The 20589-nt window shown below is 40.3% G+C and overlaps 1 protein-coding gene across 1 annotated transcript in view; it reads right to left on the bottom strand.

Moving 5' to 3' along the window:
* Window positions 1–20589, bottom strand: part of LOC122839097 (adenylate cyclase type 6-like) — a 49712-nt gene extending 29123 nt beyond the window's left edge. Inside the window, exons 1-3 of the mRNA XM_044130413.1 lie at window positions 20321–20589; window positions 15108–15354; window positions 12521–13460 (exon numbers count right to left, since the gene is read on the bottom strand). Coding sequence (XP_043986348.1) covers window positions 12521–13460; window positions 15108–15127 — 960 coding nt within the window. The 5' untranslated portion in view covers window positions 15128–15354; window positions 20321–20589. The remainder of the gene's footprint in view (window positions 1–12520; window positions 13461–15107; window positions 15355–20320) is intronic.

The raw sequence follows: 20589 nt of genomic DNA, 5'->3' as shown, positions 1-20589 counted from the left end.
ATTCGCTCAAACAATCTGGAGTTACTGCCGTACTTTTACCCTTAAACACATGAAATTGAAAGTGTTACTGCAAATTTAGTCGGAGTTACAGACCACCGAAGGGCTTCTGAAGAAAATCAGGCCTGGTGAAAGAGACTGGTTCTTAATTAGTTTCTTCAGGAACAAAGATTTAGTTTCCCACAGTCAAAGATCTGTCACATCATTATGTCAGTGAAAACATCTCTTCCAGTAAAATGTTGTTCCTCCCTATGTTTAATTTAATTTCCTGTGGAGGATCACTGATCAGGATGACAACATCACGGTATTTGATCCTTAATCCCTGTGAGTAAGTGCGTTAACATCACCAGATTAACTCATTAATCTTCATTTAAACAACAGTCGATGGTTGTCAACACATCTTAGAAACCTGGCTGGTTTTTCTCACTATTTTAAGCAGATATGTTAAAAAGTCAAAAATGAAATTACAGAGATAAATGAAAGTAGGGATTGCAAGCATAGATCTGTTTAGTGCATTAATCTATACTAACAACATAATGAGCAAAATTAAACCAAACAGCAGAGGCCAATAAACCTTTTTTATGTTGATGCTGACCTGATTGTTTATCAACGTTGGAGCTTTGTGATTTTGTTGATGCTATTCTAAATTATTGAGAGTGAAAGAGACAGAGAATATTTAACATTTTTACTGATTATTGCTGCCTTTAGACAGCCTCCACAAAAGACTAAGTGCTGAATTAGCACCAATTTTATAGACTTTGGTGATAAAAAAAAAAATGGAGCTACCATTAGTGCCAGATTTGCATCAGTTTGGCAGGGAAAACAAACACCAACAAAGAATAAATATGATTCAAAAAATGTAAACAAGAAAAAAATCACGAGATTGTTTTAATAAATCAGTTAAACAAATAAAAATCCAAGCTCTTTCACTTGATTGTGAAGGACACTTTTTAAACATAAACAATCAAAATTATTCTCATTATTTTCAACATTACTAAGCAACAGTTTAAGCTTCTGGAAACTTTTGTCTCAGAAAATGGTCTAAACTAAACTAAAGAGTCTTAAGGGAAATCTTACTTTGACACCAACTCTAATCATTCCAGAAAATGATAAACAAATTCAGTCATTTGTTTATTGTAGTTTACTTTTGAATCTATAAGTAGCTATAATATACAATAAATTTATAGGCACAATTGTGATTATTTTGGGTATTTAATCAAAAAATATGGGGTAAAATAAAGGAGGTGGCTGGGATACACCTTCAAAGATTCATTGCTGCTTTTTAGATTTTTTACATCACTTATATTGTTAGGAAAACATGTTTTCAAACATGCGATAGACTCAATAATTCATCCTTGAGGAGTGAAAATGTTCCTGTTTCTTCTATCAGAATGTACAAACATTACAACAGGTTCTGTCTCAACACCTCTGCTTGGTGATTTTTTTATTTTATTTTTGGCAATAGAGGTTTACCAACTTGTAGACTTCTGAGGCATCCTAGTGAAACACGAGACCCTACCACACATTTCATAATTGATGCTCAGCTGAGTCACGATCAATCCCCTTGTAATGTAAAGACAGTTAAACCTGATACTGCTAAAGGTCATCATTCTCAGTCAGGTTTTATAAGTGTGGATCGGGGACAAGCTGGGGGTCCTAACACTGAAAAGCTACACGCCACACTTTTCTTTCTGCAAGTGGGCGAGTGTGACTTCTGTGGAGAGAGTGTGACTATTGAGGCTTTCTGGAGCTGGAGTTGCCAAAATGTGTGTTTTTTTATTGTTATGCAAATCAGACATAAATTTGCACGTAACTAAAGACATTCTTGAAGTCTTTTCTTTTTCTCTGAGACACATGGAGCTCCCACAATGCTTCCCAGTTTCACATATGGTGAACAGAGAACACATTGAGGGACAGCCGGGACAAGAAAAAGCCTCCCCAAATACTGTCAAGTAAATGTAAAGGAGTTGGAAAGAAACAAAACCAACTGCAAAAAACAAACATTTACTTCTAAATGCATCTATATGCAATATAAATGAATGCTGTATATTAAAAATACATCTCTGGAAAAAGTCTATGCAAAATAGTTTAAGGCAAGTTTAATCTGGTTTGAATTTTAAATCTAATGTTAGCTCTGAAAAGCTAGCATTAGCTAATATGCTAGTAGAAACTAACTATAGAAGGAAACATTTGGAGGTTATTTGAAGTTAGCTAGCATCAGATTCTATCCTTAAAGCAAAATGCTATTAGCTATGATGATAAAATTAATACTAGCTATCAATAGCAAATAAATGCTAATATTTCTGGTTTTCTGTTAGCATTAGCAAACATGCTATTTATTATATTAATGAGCATAATAGCCTTTTTTTGTTGCGTGGTGTTTCTAGTTATAAAGTAGAAAACAAGCTTTTTGATTACATTCATTCATTTGTGTGGATAAAAATAATTAGAAAAGTTGTAAACAGAATTAATAACATATTATTTGAAGAGTTCAGCTCCTTTTTTTTCCTCCAAGTAATGGTTTGCAGGGGCTTGACTTCTTCTATCTGCCATAACTCTCCGAAGTAAATATTGACTTTTGACCAACCTGAAGCTGATTATTGGCTGAATCTTTAGTATTTTTAACTAATCTCTCTGTTGGAATTCTATATATTTTTTTCTTTTGGGTTCCATTTTTGAGCAAATGAGATTATATTTGATGATTTTTGCTAAGGTTGCTATTTCATTTCATTTTAGTTTCTTTCTTCAATTTTATTCCCTAACTAACGGAAAACATAGGTGTAGTACACACAGATGTAGAGGTTATATAAATATAATTTTATTGATTCATTTTGAGTTATGTATTTTCTTCTCTCCCATCTACTTTTTAATCAAAGTAATGTTTTCTTATTAATTTCTGGTATGAAACATGCTAATATTTTCAGAAAGGAATCCACCATAACCATGTAAATAAATACCACATGTTTATTCACAGCATAAATTACCTTACTGACTGCTATTATTTTGAACATACAATGTTTAATAAATGATTCATCTGCACAACCAGCATTACTCTACTACATTTACTTGTAATTTCAACTGTATGGCATCATTCACAGATATTATTTGTGACAAGAAAAACACCTAGCTCTACTAACAGGCATACAGAGTCGAAATAAGCATTTATTCCTGAAGATTTGTGTTACTTTCAGTCCCAAAGCACATGTTTCCACAGCAGCAAGGACACAAAGCTGCCCTGTCACAGCAAGCCGACCACAGATAAGCTCCTCTGAAACAGACAACTGACAAACATCGTCCTGCGAAACCCCCCCACCTCTTCTCATGTGACCTCTTCCCCGTCATCGCCATGTTTAATTATGGACTGGTTCATTTGGACCGCGGGGAGGAAAACAGAGCACAAACACATCCAAACAACCAAACAGCGCCACATCTCCACAGTTCGCTTCAAGACCTGCCCTGGAGCTTCGACTTCAGGGCAGAGGTAAAATTAAGCGCAGCAAATCAATTTTGACCTGATTTTTGCAATTTTCCTCTCTCCTCTTTTCTCCCCTTCTTTTTAAATTTTACTTCAGTAAACAGTGAACAAACTGGGTCTCGGCTGCTTGAGTCGTAGCTGTTTCCATGGCAGCCACTGGACCAACTCGACACGAGCGCTGACTGAGACACTTAGCAATGCTGTTTATTCCCTGTCAGTCTCAGAAGTGATGCTAAACTAACAACTGCTTCCCCAGAGCAGATTGGCTGACTGCTGATGGTGGCATGTGTGTCTGTTTGCATACAATAATGTCCCTTTGTAATAATAAAACGCTTACGCAACAACAAAGTATGTTGAACGTGTTTATGCTGTGATGTAAATCTCGACTCCATTCTTTTTATGTGGCCTGTATTTTTCTGTATTTGAGGTTTAAGGAATCCCAGCCGTCGGCACCCAATCCCAGCCGTGAGCGAAGCACGCATGTGACAGGTATCCTCGTTAAAATGCCGCGGACAAGTTAAACACACAAATTATTTATCAAGGAGGCTGTGGAAGGAGCGCGTGGGGAGAATATCAGATTCATGTCTCGACGCACCACTTCGCCTGCCTCTTCCTTCCTCCGTTAGACGGCTGTGTTCTACAGCGGCGGCTTTGCACAGGTGATCATCGCAGCCCGACACTTCCTCCGCTGAGATCCGAGTCTATCGTCTAGATGCAGAAAGCACACAAGGTTACTCCCGCACCGGAGGCTGCTGTGAAGCTTGGAACAGCTGCTCCTGAGGGTTCGCTGGGAGATTTGCTGTGACACAAATGCACAAGTTCTTGGTGAAATTTACTGGAATTTTTAAAGTCTGGTTCAGTTTGTGCAGCATAAACCAGCAGCTTTTTCACATTTTTTTTTTTTAGAAATTACAACTACAAAACTACAGTGGATTTTTTTGTGATATGGAAGGCAAATTACTACAAATAAAGATCTGGGAAGGGCTGTATGCATTTGTTTTTGATCTTTACGCTGATGCCCCAAAATAAGGAGCAACCAGTTGCCTTTTTTGAGCCGCATGCAGTAACTCTGGAGGAGCTGCAGAAATCCATAACTCATGTATAGAAATAAATCGATTTTTGGTTTTTGAAGATTTAATTTTTGGAAAATCTGGATTTTTGTCCACCATTCCACTCTTTGTAGTCCATTGGTGTAGAGGTAAGCTAATTATTTTGCACGTTTTCTCTTCCCCTGGTTTCTTGTTTTATTAGTTTTTAACAACCTGTTTGAAATAAATAAATAAAATAAATACAAATTTGGGTTTACATATTTGGAGTGATGTCGCACGTCCAAGGCTGCCATCTTGCTTTACAGCCTCTACTTATTTGGACCTTGAATTCAAGTCAAGTCTAAGAAAAAATATATAAAGGTCAAGCTATGACTTTTTTTAATGACATAAAGTCATAACATTACAATTGTACAGTCATAATGTTAGGAGAATGAAATAGTAATTATGGGAGAACTTCAACGCCAAACATTGCAGAAAATTAATAATCCAAACTTTTTGTTATTAAAATAACTTTTTTTCTCATATTTATAAGACATTCTTCTGGTAAAATTGCATCTATATTCTGCTAATATTATATGACTAATCAACAATTTTGTAGCCTGGCCATCATACAACTCTCAGAAGGGATGACTGAGATAAAACCAGCTCTTTGAAAATGTTTAAGAGAGAAAAAAATAACTTACAATCGAATACCATATTAATAAATGGGAGATTTTTACGCCATTTCGCACAGCCCTACTCAGGAGGGAGAATCAGTCGACAAAATTATCATTAGTGGTTCAATCTACAAATATTGTCTTTATGAAAGAAAGCAAGAAGAAAACCAGTGTCTACATCTTGCTTTTATGTATAATAGGAGAGTGTGGCTGAACACATCTGGAAGGCACCATACTTACAACATTACAAATAAATTGAAATAAGAGTTAAACTTTAATAATTTTTGGGGGGGATTTTGTGGCCAGAGCTCAAAGATCCATTAGGTAATGCTTCTTTAACACACACACACACACACACACAAAACAAACAGCGTAAGATAACAAAAATGCTGGACTGGTTGTGAAAATCCAGGCCTGTGTGTATCCAGAGAAAAGCGCTGGACGGAGCGTTGGCCTGCCTGTTGCTTTGACGCAAGCTCTGATAAGACCGTTCCCTGTGACGCAACACTTCGCAGAGATGCCGAGGGCCTGGTATTTTTAGGAACCAGTCTTTGACCTCTAGCTGCAGTCGAGTCAACAGCGCTCACAAAGCAAGGCTAACCATTGTCAGAGGCCACAAAGCAAATAACTCCAGGGTGAAGAACGTGACAAAATCCAAAGAAGTCATTGACAAGCTTATCTGCAGAGACCAGTGTGCAACTTTTGAGTGCCTGAAATGTGCCTGCTGCAGTTGTCTGATCGAACGCCGGGGAGAAGAACATGCAGTACATGTCAGCTTGCATGCCCGAATGGACACCCACACGTGAAGGCAGGACCGCTGTTTTGTGATGTAACTTCCCAGAGAATAACAAACAGCAGCAATTCTGACAAACATTTGACAGCGACAAAAAGGGAAGGCGTCGACCATAACAAAGAACGTGGGGCGCTTGTGTGTTTGGAATGATGGGTGGAACGACTTTATGCCTTAATGTCCAAACTGTGCCGCCATGACTAAATGATTTCAGCTGAAGATCAGGAAAACAAAAGACTTACAGACGAGAGAAGCTTGCATGCAACAGGACATCTCCATCAGAAAAAGTTTCTATGGATAATTTCTGCACTTCCAGGTGCTGCTGGCGGCTTTGTGTTGAATTGAATTGTACAAGCATGACGAAAAGCACACAATAAGATCCTGGAATGGCCACCCAGCTGTAAAAACACACATGCAGTACAGTCAAGGAAATAATCACTCAGCCTGAATGGCTTATTATTGACTTGTTGGGACAAAATGTCATTAATTTCAAGAGTGGACCATGAAGTAGCCCACATTTACAAACCAGAGACCCTCAAGATTGAGTGCAAGAGTCGCCGCAGGTCCGACGTGACAGATTCATCTGGCAACAACAGCGAATGAAAGAAAACACAGGCAATCCCCATCAGAATAAACACACTAATGCTCATTTTCATGCATGAATGCACTGTAATCAGGTTCAACATTTTCACAACAAGATTGGTTTGATTGCATTAGGCAATAGTCTGCACAAAGAATTGGTTTAATGAGTGAACTACAGCCCTTTTTTGTACCTGTCGGATGAAATTTGTCCTTTAAATGATGTTAAACTTTAAAATATTAGCAAGTTTTGATCCCTTTGTTGAGGGTCATGTTTCTCCCGTTAACAGCATGAGAGGAATATGCTGGTTTCAAAAGCAGAAAATATTCTCATTTTCCCAGAGCAGATCACAGTTTGTCTTTAATTTGACTGACAACTGATAATCTAAAAGTATTTGTCTTGAAAACCAAGACACAAAAGAAAAATCACAAAGAATTCATGTTAAGGAGTCCAAAATCAAACATGAAAACACAAGAAAATAACAGTATCCACTAAAATGCTTACTTTGTAAACAACCAAGAGTAAAGGAAGCATGTTTACAAAGGACACAAGACTTTTTAGTGACCAGAAAAAGCCAGAGCTTTCATGTCACTGTCAAGGCTTTTTAAACAAGCGCTGAGACTGTTTTGAATTTCTGTGGCCGTGTTCAGATGTGGCATTGATCTGGCTGATTCAGATTCAAGTAGACAGCTTTAAGAACGACGGCTTCCAACAGACAGAATAAAATCCGACCTGAACAATCAGATCCGTTTACTGGTGTTAGAGCACACACAACCTGATCTGCTGTAAAGCTAAGTTTCAGAAACAGACATTTAACTAACGTATGCTAGCTCCTCTTATCAACCACTGAATATTATCCTGACAGAATGTAATCTGTTATTGTGAAATTCCAGCATGGGGCTCACGAAAACAAGTTTATTAAAAAGTTTTCGGTGATAAAAGATGTCTTAAAAATATTCCCCCCAATCAGGGTGGAAACTTGTGCTAACCACTCAAACATATGTGGTTTATTTCTTCTTCAGATTCATTTTGTTTTGTCAAAAACTTCTTTTCTCCTGACATTTACTGCTGCATAAGTTCTGCTGTTATGATGCTCTTGGCAGTTGGTGGTTACCGTGACAACCAGTAACTGACAGCTCCTCCCCCTTTTTTTCTGTCACTGTGGGGCAGAAGCTGCTGGACTCAACTTGTTAACCAGCAGGCTTAATTTTCTCTCTTTCTAGAGTAAATACAGTGAACCTGAGTTTGCATGTTGCCGTTACTGGACCCGAGACGAACAAAGAAGCGCTACACACATCTGTGTACTGAAACACGCTGCTGATGGCTCCCATTGGCCACAAATTTGTGCCCAATTTTGTAACCACCGGTGGCAATAAAAACCATTATTACTTCCATTTCATATTGTTTGCTTAACCATGAATGTCAGTTATTTTTTCTTGCTCAATAAGTATTTTGATGCAAATAAATTTGCTTAAAATGCAAAGATCTAATATGTTTTTATGTTTAATTGTTTGTTATTTTCAGAAGATTTTGATACAAATTATGGCTGACCTCCGTTTGGACCAATTTGACAATTATGAAGCCTGATAAACCAAAATGTTTTTGTGTTTTTAAACAGACATTTGCTACAGTCAAATAACCATACTTTACAATACTGTTGTTCACATACATTGTTGAAAACAACCTTAAGTGAAAATCTGGGGGAGAAAAGTTTCTTTGTGACTTTAGATGCATATTATTTTTTCCGTTTTTCATGGGGTTTTTTCAATTTGAACTTTGATTGGGTAATGAGCAATTTCATGACAATAGCTGTACATCCGTTTTGTGTTGCTTTTTTCATGCTCCTAATATATGTCGCCATGCTTCAAGAAATGCAGGTTCAAATATGCATGCTAAATTTTCTTATAAAATTATATTTTCTTTCAATATAAATGCTCCTATAAACTGAAATGCTCCTATAAACTGTCACCGTTTATAGGAGCAAACCAAATATCAAACGAAACATGTCCAAAAGTTGGTTTTAAAAACTCAAAAACTAATAAGTTGAACATTTAGAAAGGAGTTCTTCCTTTAAGATTGGAGGTTTGTGCAAACCGGTTTACCTTTTAATACCCCCAGAAATTAGCATCAACTCAGGCACGTTGCCATCTGTAGAAAAGAAAGGCTTTGTAAATGTTTAAACCTGTGGATTGTTGGTTGAGGGTTAGGGTTAGGGCAGGGGTCTCAAACTCCAGGCCTCGAGGGCCGCAGTCCTGCAGGTTTTAGATGTGCCACAGGTACAAAACACTGGAATGAAATGGCTTAATTACCTCCACCTTGAAATTCAGTTCTCCAGAGCCTTAATTATTCTATTCAGGTGTGGTGCAGCAGAGGCACATCTAAAAGTTGCAGGACTGCGGCCCTCGAGGCCTGGAGTTTGAGACCCCTGGGTTACGGTAATACCAAGGCTAATACCCAGACCCTCCAGATGTTGTTGTTGTATGCTGTATAACAATCAGAATCAGTGATAACTTTGCAGCTTGAAGGAGTCACTTAAGTTCAGCGGCTGGTCCTTGAATGGACAGGATGGAGTGGCTAAACTAATCAAATACCCAGATTTCTTGCTAAAAACAGAAAAGCACTTCTGGAGGAAAAAAATCAAATGAAATTCTTTACAATTTTCTGATATGGGTGAGGGGACAATATAAAAATATTTGATTTTGAATTATTAGAATGTGTTGACAGCCTGCTAAGCATAGAGATGATGCCGTGGTCTATAGGCTACATGCTATGTGTTGCAAGTCTGTGCTACACATCTTGCTTTAATGTAGTTACTATTGTTGTTGTTTACTTGTTCTCAAAGGAACAATGCACATCAAAAATTATTCCAGAGTTCAAAAAAAGAATAAAAAGGCATATAGTACAAAAGTTGACCATAAAACTAACAATACATAAAAAATAAGAGTCACACGATTCTTATTTAGGAATATTCTTAGTATTACTACCAAATCCAAATCTTGATCTAAATGATGGGAAACACTCCTCTTTAAATACCCTTTGACTCTCCAGCCTGCTTCAGAAATAAAACAAAAACTGTTTATCTTATTATAAAAGGGAGGCAGGAAGTGAAGTCAGACATCCTGAACCAGAAGGATTCCTCGTTTCAGCACTGGAATCATCCACGGCCTTCATCGGCGCTACAGTGTCCCTGAGGTTAATGAGTTATTGGAGAAAGAGGAAATACTTGCAGAAAAGCATGAAGCAGTGATTGATGACAATGTAATAACCGTGTCACACAATACAGAGACGACCTCAGAGATATGCTGCTCTCGCTGGGCCGCAGCTATCTCATGACATTCGTTCGCTTAACGATGGCAAACAACGCCGGGTCTGTGATGGATAACGCCACAATATATCATGCAGGAGGCTAGGCACAGTACTGTAAACACCAAGTTCCCATCGAGTCCTGATGTTTGCCCCCTCATTTGTATTGAATTTATAATAAACAGTCACAATATGAAGTTGTTTGCTGAGAACGGATTCAGCAGCAGGACAAATAAGTGAAAGGATATCGTAACGAATGCACACCTCGGACAATCAGCAATCATTAAGTCTGATATCCTCCCATTGTTTTCACCTAATGGCCCTCCTGTTATGCTTTACATAACTCGTCTCCGAGGAGATGACTGTCGTAAAATAGCTAAGATAGTAAAAGAGGCAAACAGCCGCAACAACCCTCCCCTCCTACCCCCCGTCCCTTTGCGGCTCCCTCTGTCCTCCCTTTTGGCCTCACCCCCGTCACCCCACCAGAGCAGAAAAGTACAAAGTGTCCCTTGTGAAAGAGCACAGAGATCTGAGTGTTGCTGCTTTATATCATAGTATTCTCCCATTGTCACAGAGCAGCACACAGACACACACTGCTGTCCTGCCGGAGTGGTTCATTCAGCCCACTGACCTTCAGCGAGCCCTCAGGTCCTTGGCATGACGTACAAGCGGCACACTGTGCAGCGAGACCCTGTAAGCCCCAAATACGCAGCTCCGGCACGGTGACAAATCACAGCCGAGCGGTTCACACTGCAGCGGCTGCGCTGCCAGTTCACACACTATCACCCCATCGTAAATATCAAGTCTGTGTTTCGGTGTAGCCAGACATGAAGCCACGCGGTCAGGGGTCCATTAATGTTTGAGGGATGGATTTTAATAAACACGCATCTTTAACTCAAATATTCCACAACACGTTTTCAGAAGTGATCACCTAATTCATTTTACTTTTTTGGTATTTATAAGTAAAAACTTTCACATTTCCCAGCTAAGCAGTAAAACCCCAGCAGCCTGAAGAGCTCCTTCACTAAACTGATCTGAAAGCTGGCATTGGGTTTTGGTCAGTGATTCATGAAGTGGTGAGGAACCCCACTTGAAACAAGCGCTGCTGTTGTTTCATGCAGACCGGATGTGAAGAGAGGTATCTCTCTGGAGGTTTGACATTTGACACGTCACTTTTACAGCGTGATGAGATTACAGCCGTGACAGCGTGTACAGCTTGTTCCCACAAACTCCCAAAAAACTACATCATCCAAATGTTCTAGTTGATGATAAATATTTTTTAATCGTTTAGCTGCACACATACTTTAATGATTCACAATTTTTGTCTCTATTTTCAGGGGAAAAATGGTTAGTAGCTAATGTAATTGTTTTTAATGTTGGATCATGTATGTGAAAAAAGAGGATGAAGCAGTAATATAGCTGATGATTGCTCCAATAGACAAGAAGACAAGGTTTTCTAAACAGGCACTTCTTTTACAGAAAATTTGCTGTTTTAAAAGTAATTTTCTACTTGCTGAATTGTTTTATCTCTTCCAATTCAGCAGAAACTCTAAAAAATAAACAAACCACTGCACATCCCAAGTAAATTACTCAACGGTTTGTTTGCTTAAAATTAAGATTTAAAGTATTAAGATTTAAATTGTGATGAAAACTCAATATTCAAATGATTCAATTTTAGGCACTTTCTACATGGAGACTTTATCCAACAGGATGAAAATATTATTTATTAAAACTTAAGACTTTCAGAAGGAAATGTGGATGTTAGAAGAGGGAGAAGTACTTAGAGTGCCCAGAAAAGTTGCTTTGAAAAACACCTCAGAAATCAAAAGAATGTCAACGTTTCACCTAAAGAGTTTAGTTGTCAAGTGGTCCTTTGTGGCTCTTTTCATTTATAGTGAATTCACACCAGCCCAGTTTGGTCCACTTCAATCAAAACCTAGTTTGTTTCCCTGGAAAGTCTGATTCATTTGGGGAGGTGTGAATTTGTAACCAAATTCTGATGTGGCTCAAAAGAGCAAACAAAGCTAATACCTCCTAGGTCTCGATTTGGTTGAAGTGAATTGTTTGAATGCCAAGCAGAACAGAGTCTGCTCCAAAGCAGGAGGCGGACTTTAGAGCAGGGAATTCTGGGTAAATTCAACCATAATCAATGTAAGAGTCTAACGCCTGTGAGAGAAATGGCTTGTGGTCGTTTACCAAAGACAAAAGCAAAATCCTACAACCGCTGAAATCTGGTGCTATTCCATTTTTGTTTACATTTTGTGAAGAAGGAAGTTATACTCATGTTTTTATGTCATTTCCTTCAGTAGTTGTTTTTACAGCGCCACCACAGGTTAGGAGGGTAAACAGGTTTTTCAAAGGGTTTGTTTGACACTTTGCAGTTTCAAAATGAAGCAAATGTTGCATCTTTTGTCTCCAATAGAACCAAGTGTACTGGATTATCAGGTGCGAAACAACCCATGTGAGTGTTGGGAGATGAAAACCGTCCACCTGTAACAGTGTTATTTTGTTACACATGCATCTATGCGTCATGTAGGTTGATCTGGAGACCTGAATTTCTTAATTCACCTGGAAAGGCTTCTCAAATTTGCAGCTGACAAAGTAATTTGACATCTTTAAGGTTCATTTTTAATAACCAGAGCAACAGCAGAGAAATTAAACAGGTCGTACCTGTTTCCAGAGGAACTTGTCTTCCTGGTTCATCTGCCATGTGGTCACCACGTGAATGATGGACAGCACCGCTCCACTCAGCACCGCAGCCCTCATCCTGACGGGAAGCAGCGTGTAGATGATGTAGATGAAGAACACAGACCACCAGATTCCTTCTGAAGCACTCCTGGGCGCCACCATGAACACTCCGAACACTTGCACCAACAAAAGGACTCCAATCACCAGGTAACTGACCATCCACATGTAGTCCTGGTGGAAGCCGTTGCGGTTGCAAACCACCATGAGAGCCATGAAGAGAGCCATGGCCACGGAAAGGGCTGACGAGTAGGCCACGTCTGGAGCGGCGTGGACACAGTGGAAGGTCAGCATGATGCCGCACACGATCACAAGCACCCCCATGAGCATGGTCAAGGAGCTCTGGTTCAGCCTAAAGAAGTAACGCTGGTAAAGGCGTTCCAGTTTACAGGACTGGAATTTTTTTGACTGGAATACACGCAACACCCTGAGCCAGCAGTCTGCCGCCGTCACCACCCCTCCTGCCCCGTTGGGACTCTCGTCTCCCATGTCACCGCTTCCTCCATTGCATCCCCCTTTCCTGCCTTTCAATTCGCCATCCTCGAAGCCCAAGTCAACTGATTTCAGCCCCACCCCTTCCCCGGGAGCCCCTCCCCTCTTGCCGTAGTGATCCTCCTGCCATCCGCAGCGGACGCCAAAGTTGCCCCCGCCTCCGATAGCCCCGGCCACCCCTCCACGATGGTGCTGAGGGAGGGGGGCTCCGGAAGGGGGCTCCATAGCATCCGGGTCCCGCAGACAGCTCATGTAACGCGGGCTGCAGAGAGAAGAGCCTCCCTTCCGTTTGGACTTCTTGCCATTGCGTTCACCCCACGCAGTCTTGCGGTCATCCACTCGGGCAACTAGGAGACCACTGAACCAGGACATTCTGTTTGAGCAGACAAACAACAGTTAGCATTGACGCTACGTTGGACAACATGATGCCTTTCCCCTCCTTTGACTCCCTCTAGGTAGGGCTGGGCATTATGGCTTAAAATTTATCTGATTTTTTCCTGTTGGTTCCTATTTTAATCGATTTCACTTTCTATTTTACAAAAATAAAAAAAATACAAATGGCTGAAAATAATTTATAAAAGTGGGTTTCAATCAGGGTTTCCCCCTGTGTATTATAAGTGTATTATAAGCCTGGCGGGCCACCAGGCTTTGACTTGTGCCCCCACCAAGCTAAGCCTTGCTAGTTTACTTCTTATAGTTTTTTTTTTCTACACCGCTAACAATGATAGTTAAAGAGTTTTCTAGGTAAAATGGTTAAAGGCACAATGGCAACACAGTCTGGTCAGTGTGTGATCAGATAAGACGACTGAGTTCAGGTGTCTCTTTTACCAACCTACACACCAACAACCTCCGCAAATTAAGTCACAGATAAAAGATGTAAAAAATTTGGATCCCTTTAATTAGACTAAAACAAGTGAAGTTCCAAAAAAGTAAATTTATTTGACGTTTGTCTTTTTAAAAATGTAATAATTGGTGTTTAAGTATTGTCAGTAAGGTCAATAATTTCTTCCAATAATGCGTAACATTTTTTAACTCAAAAACACGCCCCTTACCGCCAGGCTTAACATGTTTTCTGGGGGAAACTTTGTCAGTCTTACATTCTGTGAGTTGAATGATGGATTACTAGGGTCAGCTATATGACAATGTTTAATTGCAAGAATACAGTCAAAAATATTAGCAGAATAATTGTACCAGAAAACAAATAACGTCTTGAAATTATGAGAAAATTTTCTTTCAATGAGAAAAAAAGCTTTGATAGAGTTATCAAAGTCTGATATGAGCAGCTTAGTTCAACAAATAAGCACAGTGGTTTGCAGGTAGTTTAGTTTAGTTTACATTTAGTGACAGCATTGCTGCCGCTATTCTTACAGACATCCACGTATCACTTCTTTATATCAATAAAACAATTTTTGCAAATTCCAAAAAAAAAAATACAGCCAACAAAAAGCAAACAAGAGAGACATGGAAAAATACATGTGGTATTAGGTTAAACACAATTAAATCTAGTGTAACATATTTAGTTCACAACCAGAAACCTACATTGTTTATACTAAAATATATGTCCTTTAAATGTTTTTACTATTGTTAAATATGACTAGTAATGCTAGTAATAAAAATTTGATGCTGATGTGTTAAAAGATTAACTATTTCTAATAAGTTTTAAATGTTATGAGTAAAACTTAAACCAATGTATTATTTCACAAGATGCTCAATGATGCTCATGTAATTTTTTGTCATTTTTCATGCTGGACTACTTTATTCTTATGATATTACAACTTATTTCTCCTAATTAATAAAAAAGAAAATCCGTCATAGAGTTGAATTCAAAGTGAAAGTAAATAAAAGCTGCAAAACACGATTGTCAAACAAGATGGCAGCTCTGGAAGTGCTGACTGTGGAAACCCATGGTAAAAAAATGATGCAGATTTTCTAGAAATGAATACTTTGAAATCCAAAAATTCAATTAATCGATCAAAATCAATTTACCGCCCAGCCCTACCTGTAGGAGCTGTTTGTTTACCTGTCAGGGTTCTGGTACATGTTCCAGCCCTTTCCCTTACGACCGGTTCACTCATTTATCCCCCTGGAAGAAATTTTGACGAAGAGAGGAGAGGTTTGCAGGCGCCGTGTTGCACGGCCGGAGGCTGGGAGTAAACAGCGGGCCGACTGACACACCAAACTCCAGATGGTGGTGCCACACCCAGCAAGCAGAGCCTAATTTAAATAAGACTCGAGTGCCAGGCCTATCTCCACGGCTTCTGCTGGCTCTGGAGGGAAGAAAGTCAAACAAACAGAAGAGCGACAAGTTGATAAATAGACATGAAATCATGTTTTAACAATAAATTAACATATAAGAGGTAACATCAGGATCTGAAAATTCAAGCAGATGTTTACGGGGGGCGGTAGCCCTCTTGAGTCCTGGTACACAATATATTTCTAAAATAGCAAATAAATCAAAACTGCATTTAATTGTCATGCATAAACTACACAAATTCCCATAGATTGCATTTTCTACCTTTGTGGTAGCAAACTGTAAGACAGTTTTATTGGCGAACAGCCTCCAAACTTTAGCAGCAAAGCAGAAGCTACAAAGTTGTTTTATTTTTCCACATCCTATTTGTGGGCATAAGTTCATACTTTTTGACTCCAGCATGCCCCATTCTCTGATGTAACCTCTCTAAAAAAAGCATTTTGGAGTCAGCCAGGACAAAAAAGAACAGATGGACGACCCGAAGCCCTGTTTATGATCTCAATCAATGATAAACAGACAAGTAAAAACATCCAGAGAAAAGCTGCCAGACAGCAGGACATTGTCAAAACCATAATGTTTTATTCAAAGTGACAGACTCTGCAGGCCTGTGGGCCGAAATAAAAAGTACAAATAGAAACATCCAGAAAGTCAGGATGTCAAGGTTTCATCCACATCAGAGGTTACAGCAGAGGATTTTGGCACTATGGATTACGTGTTATAATAATATTATTCTAAAAATATGCATCGCACTTCATGTTGGAGGTTATTCTGAAGCTGAGGTGTTGGATAAAGAACAAGAAGGATGGGTAGATGGATTAGAGCTTTGTGTGCAGTAATGTGTGTGTCTGCTCTGTTGAGATGAACCAGAAACCAAAGCTCTAAACCAGTGGTGCCCAAAGTCGGTCCTGGAGGGTCGGCCTCCTGCATGTTTTAGTTTTCTCCCTGGTTTAACGCACCTGGATCAAATGATGGCTCATTAAAAGGCCTATGAAGAACACTGACATGCAGAAAAGGTCGTTACTACCACCAGGGAGAGAACTAAAACGTGCAGGATGCCGGCCCTCCAGGACCGACTTTGGGCACCCCTGCTCTAAACCATGTGTCAAACTCTGGTCCGTGGGCCAGTGTGGAAAGAATCCCCGAGAAGAGGAATGCAAGGACGGACAGATGGATGGACCCAGATATTCATGCATTTCTCGTACAACTGATCAAGCAGACGTTAATGACTCTGTCTAGTGAGTGTAGCTCTGATCTGTTGAACAGAAATAAACCCCTAAAGGTGCGTTTTTGGTGTTCTGATGACACCAGGGGCGGGAAACATGGACGTAGAATTTAATCAAGATATTTTGCGTTTGTGTTACACCAATCCACTTTTTTCACTTCCGATCCCGTTACAGACGTCTGAGGTTTAACATTGATACTGAATTGACTTAATCTGTTTCTCTTTTTAAAAAACAAACATAAATGTGATGAAGTACAAATTTATTTGAAAACTGCACCTGTACAGAACATTTAAATATACTAGTAGCTTCACAAGCTAGTATATTCAAACATGTAGAAACAACACAACTTTAATTTGATCAGTCAGTGGAGGTAGCAATATAGCACCACTGTAAAATAAACAATAAAGAAACTGAGAAAAACAATAGACCAAACATGTAAAATTAAACAGCAACAAACCTTTTAAATTGATTAGAAAATAAGGCAGGACGTCACTCAGAGCACAGAGCATAGCATTAGACTGAATAGATCTGCCCTTATTCTATATCTAGAATTATTTTCAATATGAGGATCGATACAAATATTAGTATCGGATGTGTGCATTTTTAATTGTGATACAAATAAAATGACGATAAGATCTTTTTATGTAACAATATGGCTGTGACTGAGAGGCACAAATATTACTCTTAACAACGTATCAAGCTTTTCCAGGACTTCACTTACTTAAAGAAACATGATTTACATTCCTAGACTGTGCACAAACACTTAATTTAATCCTATTTTTTAATTTACTGAAGAAAAAACTGTGGAGAAAATAGCAAAACAATAACATTTTAGTCAAATTTATTTCCTTCAACCAAAATTTATCTAGAACTTTTTCACAATAAATGATATGTTAAATGCCCATATATGCCCAAATATCTGACACCAAGATAATAGCAACAGATCTTTCCAGTCCTTTTACTTTAAGAGATCTATTTTTCCGGCACGCCCCACAAATGCTCAACTGGATGGAAGAAATCTGTGAAAATTGGAGTTCAGGTCAACATTCACATGTTGTGTTTCTCAAATAATTTTTGCTCTGTATTGCAAAAGGACTCCACAGCCATCGGTGACACCGATTCCATGACAGGATGTAGATATTCTGCAACAATGCCTTGGTAGGTGTTTATGTGTCAAAGCAAAATCCAAACTGCTGGTGGGACTCAAGGCTTCCCAGGAGGATGTTGTGCAAATCCTCACAGTGTCTATCAGCGGCCAGGCTACCTTCCTGTGCAATTCTGCTTGATTCAAATCTCTCTTACAGCACTACCTGGGATTTCTCCCATTCACTGGGATTTCTCCGGTTTAATTTCAACCGGGTCAATTCGGGAACACAAGGGCAATCTGAGAAACAATGATGTCAATTTTCTGCGCTGTTTTAGGATTGTAGTTTGCCTGTGGTTTTAACAAAGCATCAGAGGAAGTGAACAAAATCTGTGTTGGCTACACTCCCAAATATTAAATTAACATCTTGTTCAGGTCAGTGCTTCTCTCCTCGCAGTGGACGATGGCTGTTTACAGCGCAACTTCCGGTAAGCTTCATAGCGTCGACCTGGCGCATTACACACTTCAAATGTTATTTATTGGGAAAGATGTAAAACTTAAAAACAGTGATGCATTCGGTATTGTGTCATCTTTTAATAAGAATCAGCATCAACGTCTTTGACAATCTCAGCTATAGCATTTCATCCGTTGTGTCGAGTCCAGTGGGTCTGCTTTCCTTGCCTACTTCAGCAATTTATATTTCAGTCTTTATTTTAACTTTGGTGTAACAAGCAATTACAACCTGGGTAATATTCTGATGACCATAGTGCTACAAATAACCCATAATTTCACTTTCTTTCCATCATAACAATAGAAAAGAAACCCCAAACCTTGCTCTCCCCAAACCTAAGTTTGTTGAATTTATACCAGGTCAACTGGTCAAATGTATCATCAGCATGCAAAGCTTTACTGAATTGCACTTCAGATGCATTACCTAGTAAATACTGCGTTCAGAAACTCTTTGGCTCAGATTTGATATTGACCATGCAGACCAGTTTTCAAGATCCAGTCCTTGAGATTCATTTAAATCTTTACGGGTGTCATTTCTTCCTGCAACACCTCAACTTTAAGAACAAAATGTTCGCCTGCTGATGTCCTGATAAATAGATACTAATCAGCGTGTTCATTTCACATGCCAGTGGTCATAATGTCATGCCTGATCAGTGTGGGTCATAATAGAAATGCACTGTGCGGATTTCTGATTGGATCATGAAAAGGCCACATATGGTGGATCTTCCCAGGCCACCAGTCCACCAGATCCTCGGCTGCAGAGAGACGGAGATTCGCTGCCTCGTTGCAGAGAAAACAACTTCTTCTCGCCGTATTTCGCTTTCTTTCGTCCAGCACCCCTCCTCCTCCTTTCGCTGGATCGACAAGATTCAAGGGGAACCAGTACCTCCCCTCCCCGCCCCTCCTCTTCGCTCTCTTCCCACCTCTACCTCCCCGTCTGCGTCCGTCGCTCCCCCCGCACAAGGTCGACCAGCTCATACCCATTTGCCAGCCTCGCGTCGCGGCTCTGCCAGTCGCTTGCTTGGTGCCTGGCTCAGCTCTCCATCCCCTCCCCCCTTCCCCCTGCTAAAGGAGAGCAGTGGGAAAACGAGAGAGGCAGTGGAGGGTTGGGTAGGTGGGTGACCATTGCTCTAAGGGGGCATTTTCAACCGGACGCTGGCCGCAAACAGCGCGCACTGACTCATTCATTTCGCGCGTGCACCCCTCTGTCCCCAGGTCACTTCTCACCCAGATGATGCAGATGCAAAATCCTTTCAAGAAAATTAAAAACTGCTTAATTTAATTTTTATTCTGGTTTTCAGTCCCTGCATCTGCTGCGGCTCTAGTGTCTGGATGCCGTGCACACACAGGCAAGGCCATGTGTGTGTTGGCGTGCGTGTGTGAAAGAGAGAGAAAGAGAGAGAGAGGGCCCGCATTCAAACAGCGTAGGATTCCTGTTACATAACACCGTGGCCTATGTGACAACCACAGCGGGGACCAGAAAAACCATTCCCGAGTCAGGACACAAACACGCCTCTGTCAGTCAGAGATGCACGCATTGTGTGTTAGCTGCAGTCAGTGTCCTTCAGTCTGCAGCAACGCGATGCACTCCCAGGATTAAGTGCACCGACAAAACATGAAGTACACGGGAAATAAACAAGTTGTTATAATGCTGCACATTCCTCAGCATCAGCCAGAAGATGGAGGAACAAGCATGCTCAAAAAACTAAATAAAATAAAAAAAATTGCAACCCATTTTGGGACGCTCTGGTTTGAAGTTGTCATAGAGAGAATTGCCTGTTTTAACACCCTCCGGAGCCGTCAGCTGCACCAAGAAGCGCAAACGCACAGCGATGCGTCTCATCCTCCTCTACCTTCCCCGCAAACACAAGCGCAGAGATGTTGTTGCTGTCCGCCAGTGGGGAACATGTACTGACCGTGAATCCTTTTGCCACCGCCACTAATGTGAAAGCGGAGGCCTCGCAGGGTCTGTCGCCAGCTATGTCATTCTCTCCGGCACAAATGAAGCGCTCGGCGGAGAGGTGGCGGACGCGCACACGGCCCAGAGAGAAATAGCGTATGGCGCGTTTGTAAGACATATATGGGGTTTATTTCGGCCTGCAGCGTGCGGCAGTAATTCCAGAGAAGGGAGAGAGAGGGAAATAAAACGACAAAAACGGACTCACTGTGATCATCTTCTGTTTCTATTCCCGGACACGACTGCAGCTGACAATCCGATTCTCCGCGCTGGTCGGTCGGAGCGGCCAGGGTGGAGGAGCATTTGTAGCCAGGCTGGTCAAGGATGGCTCGGTTAAATTGGTCACCCTGTGGAGGATCTTCTCCTGTCGTATTCTCGCTCCACACTCACTTGCCTCTCCTCCCCCTGACCCTCTCGGCTTCAAGCACCACTGTCAAGGCGGAGAAAACGCAAACTCTGCACATCCGATAATGCCTT

This window comes from Gambusia affinis, linkage group LG01 (assembly GCF_019740435.1).
Source record: "Gambusia affinis linkage group LG01, SWU_Gaff_1.0, whole genome shotgun sequence".
Lineage (NCBI taxonomy): Eukaryota > Metazoa > Chordata > Actinopteri > Cyprinodontiformes > Poeciliidae > Gambusia > Gambusia affinis.
This window is presented reverse-complemented; position numbering and strand designations above follow the sequence as displayed.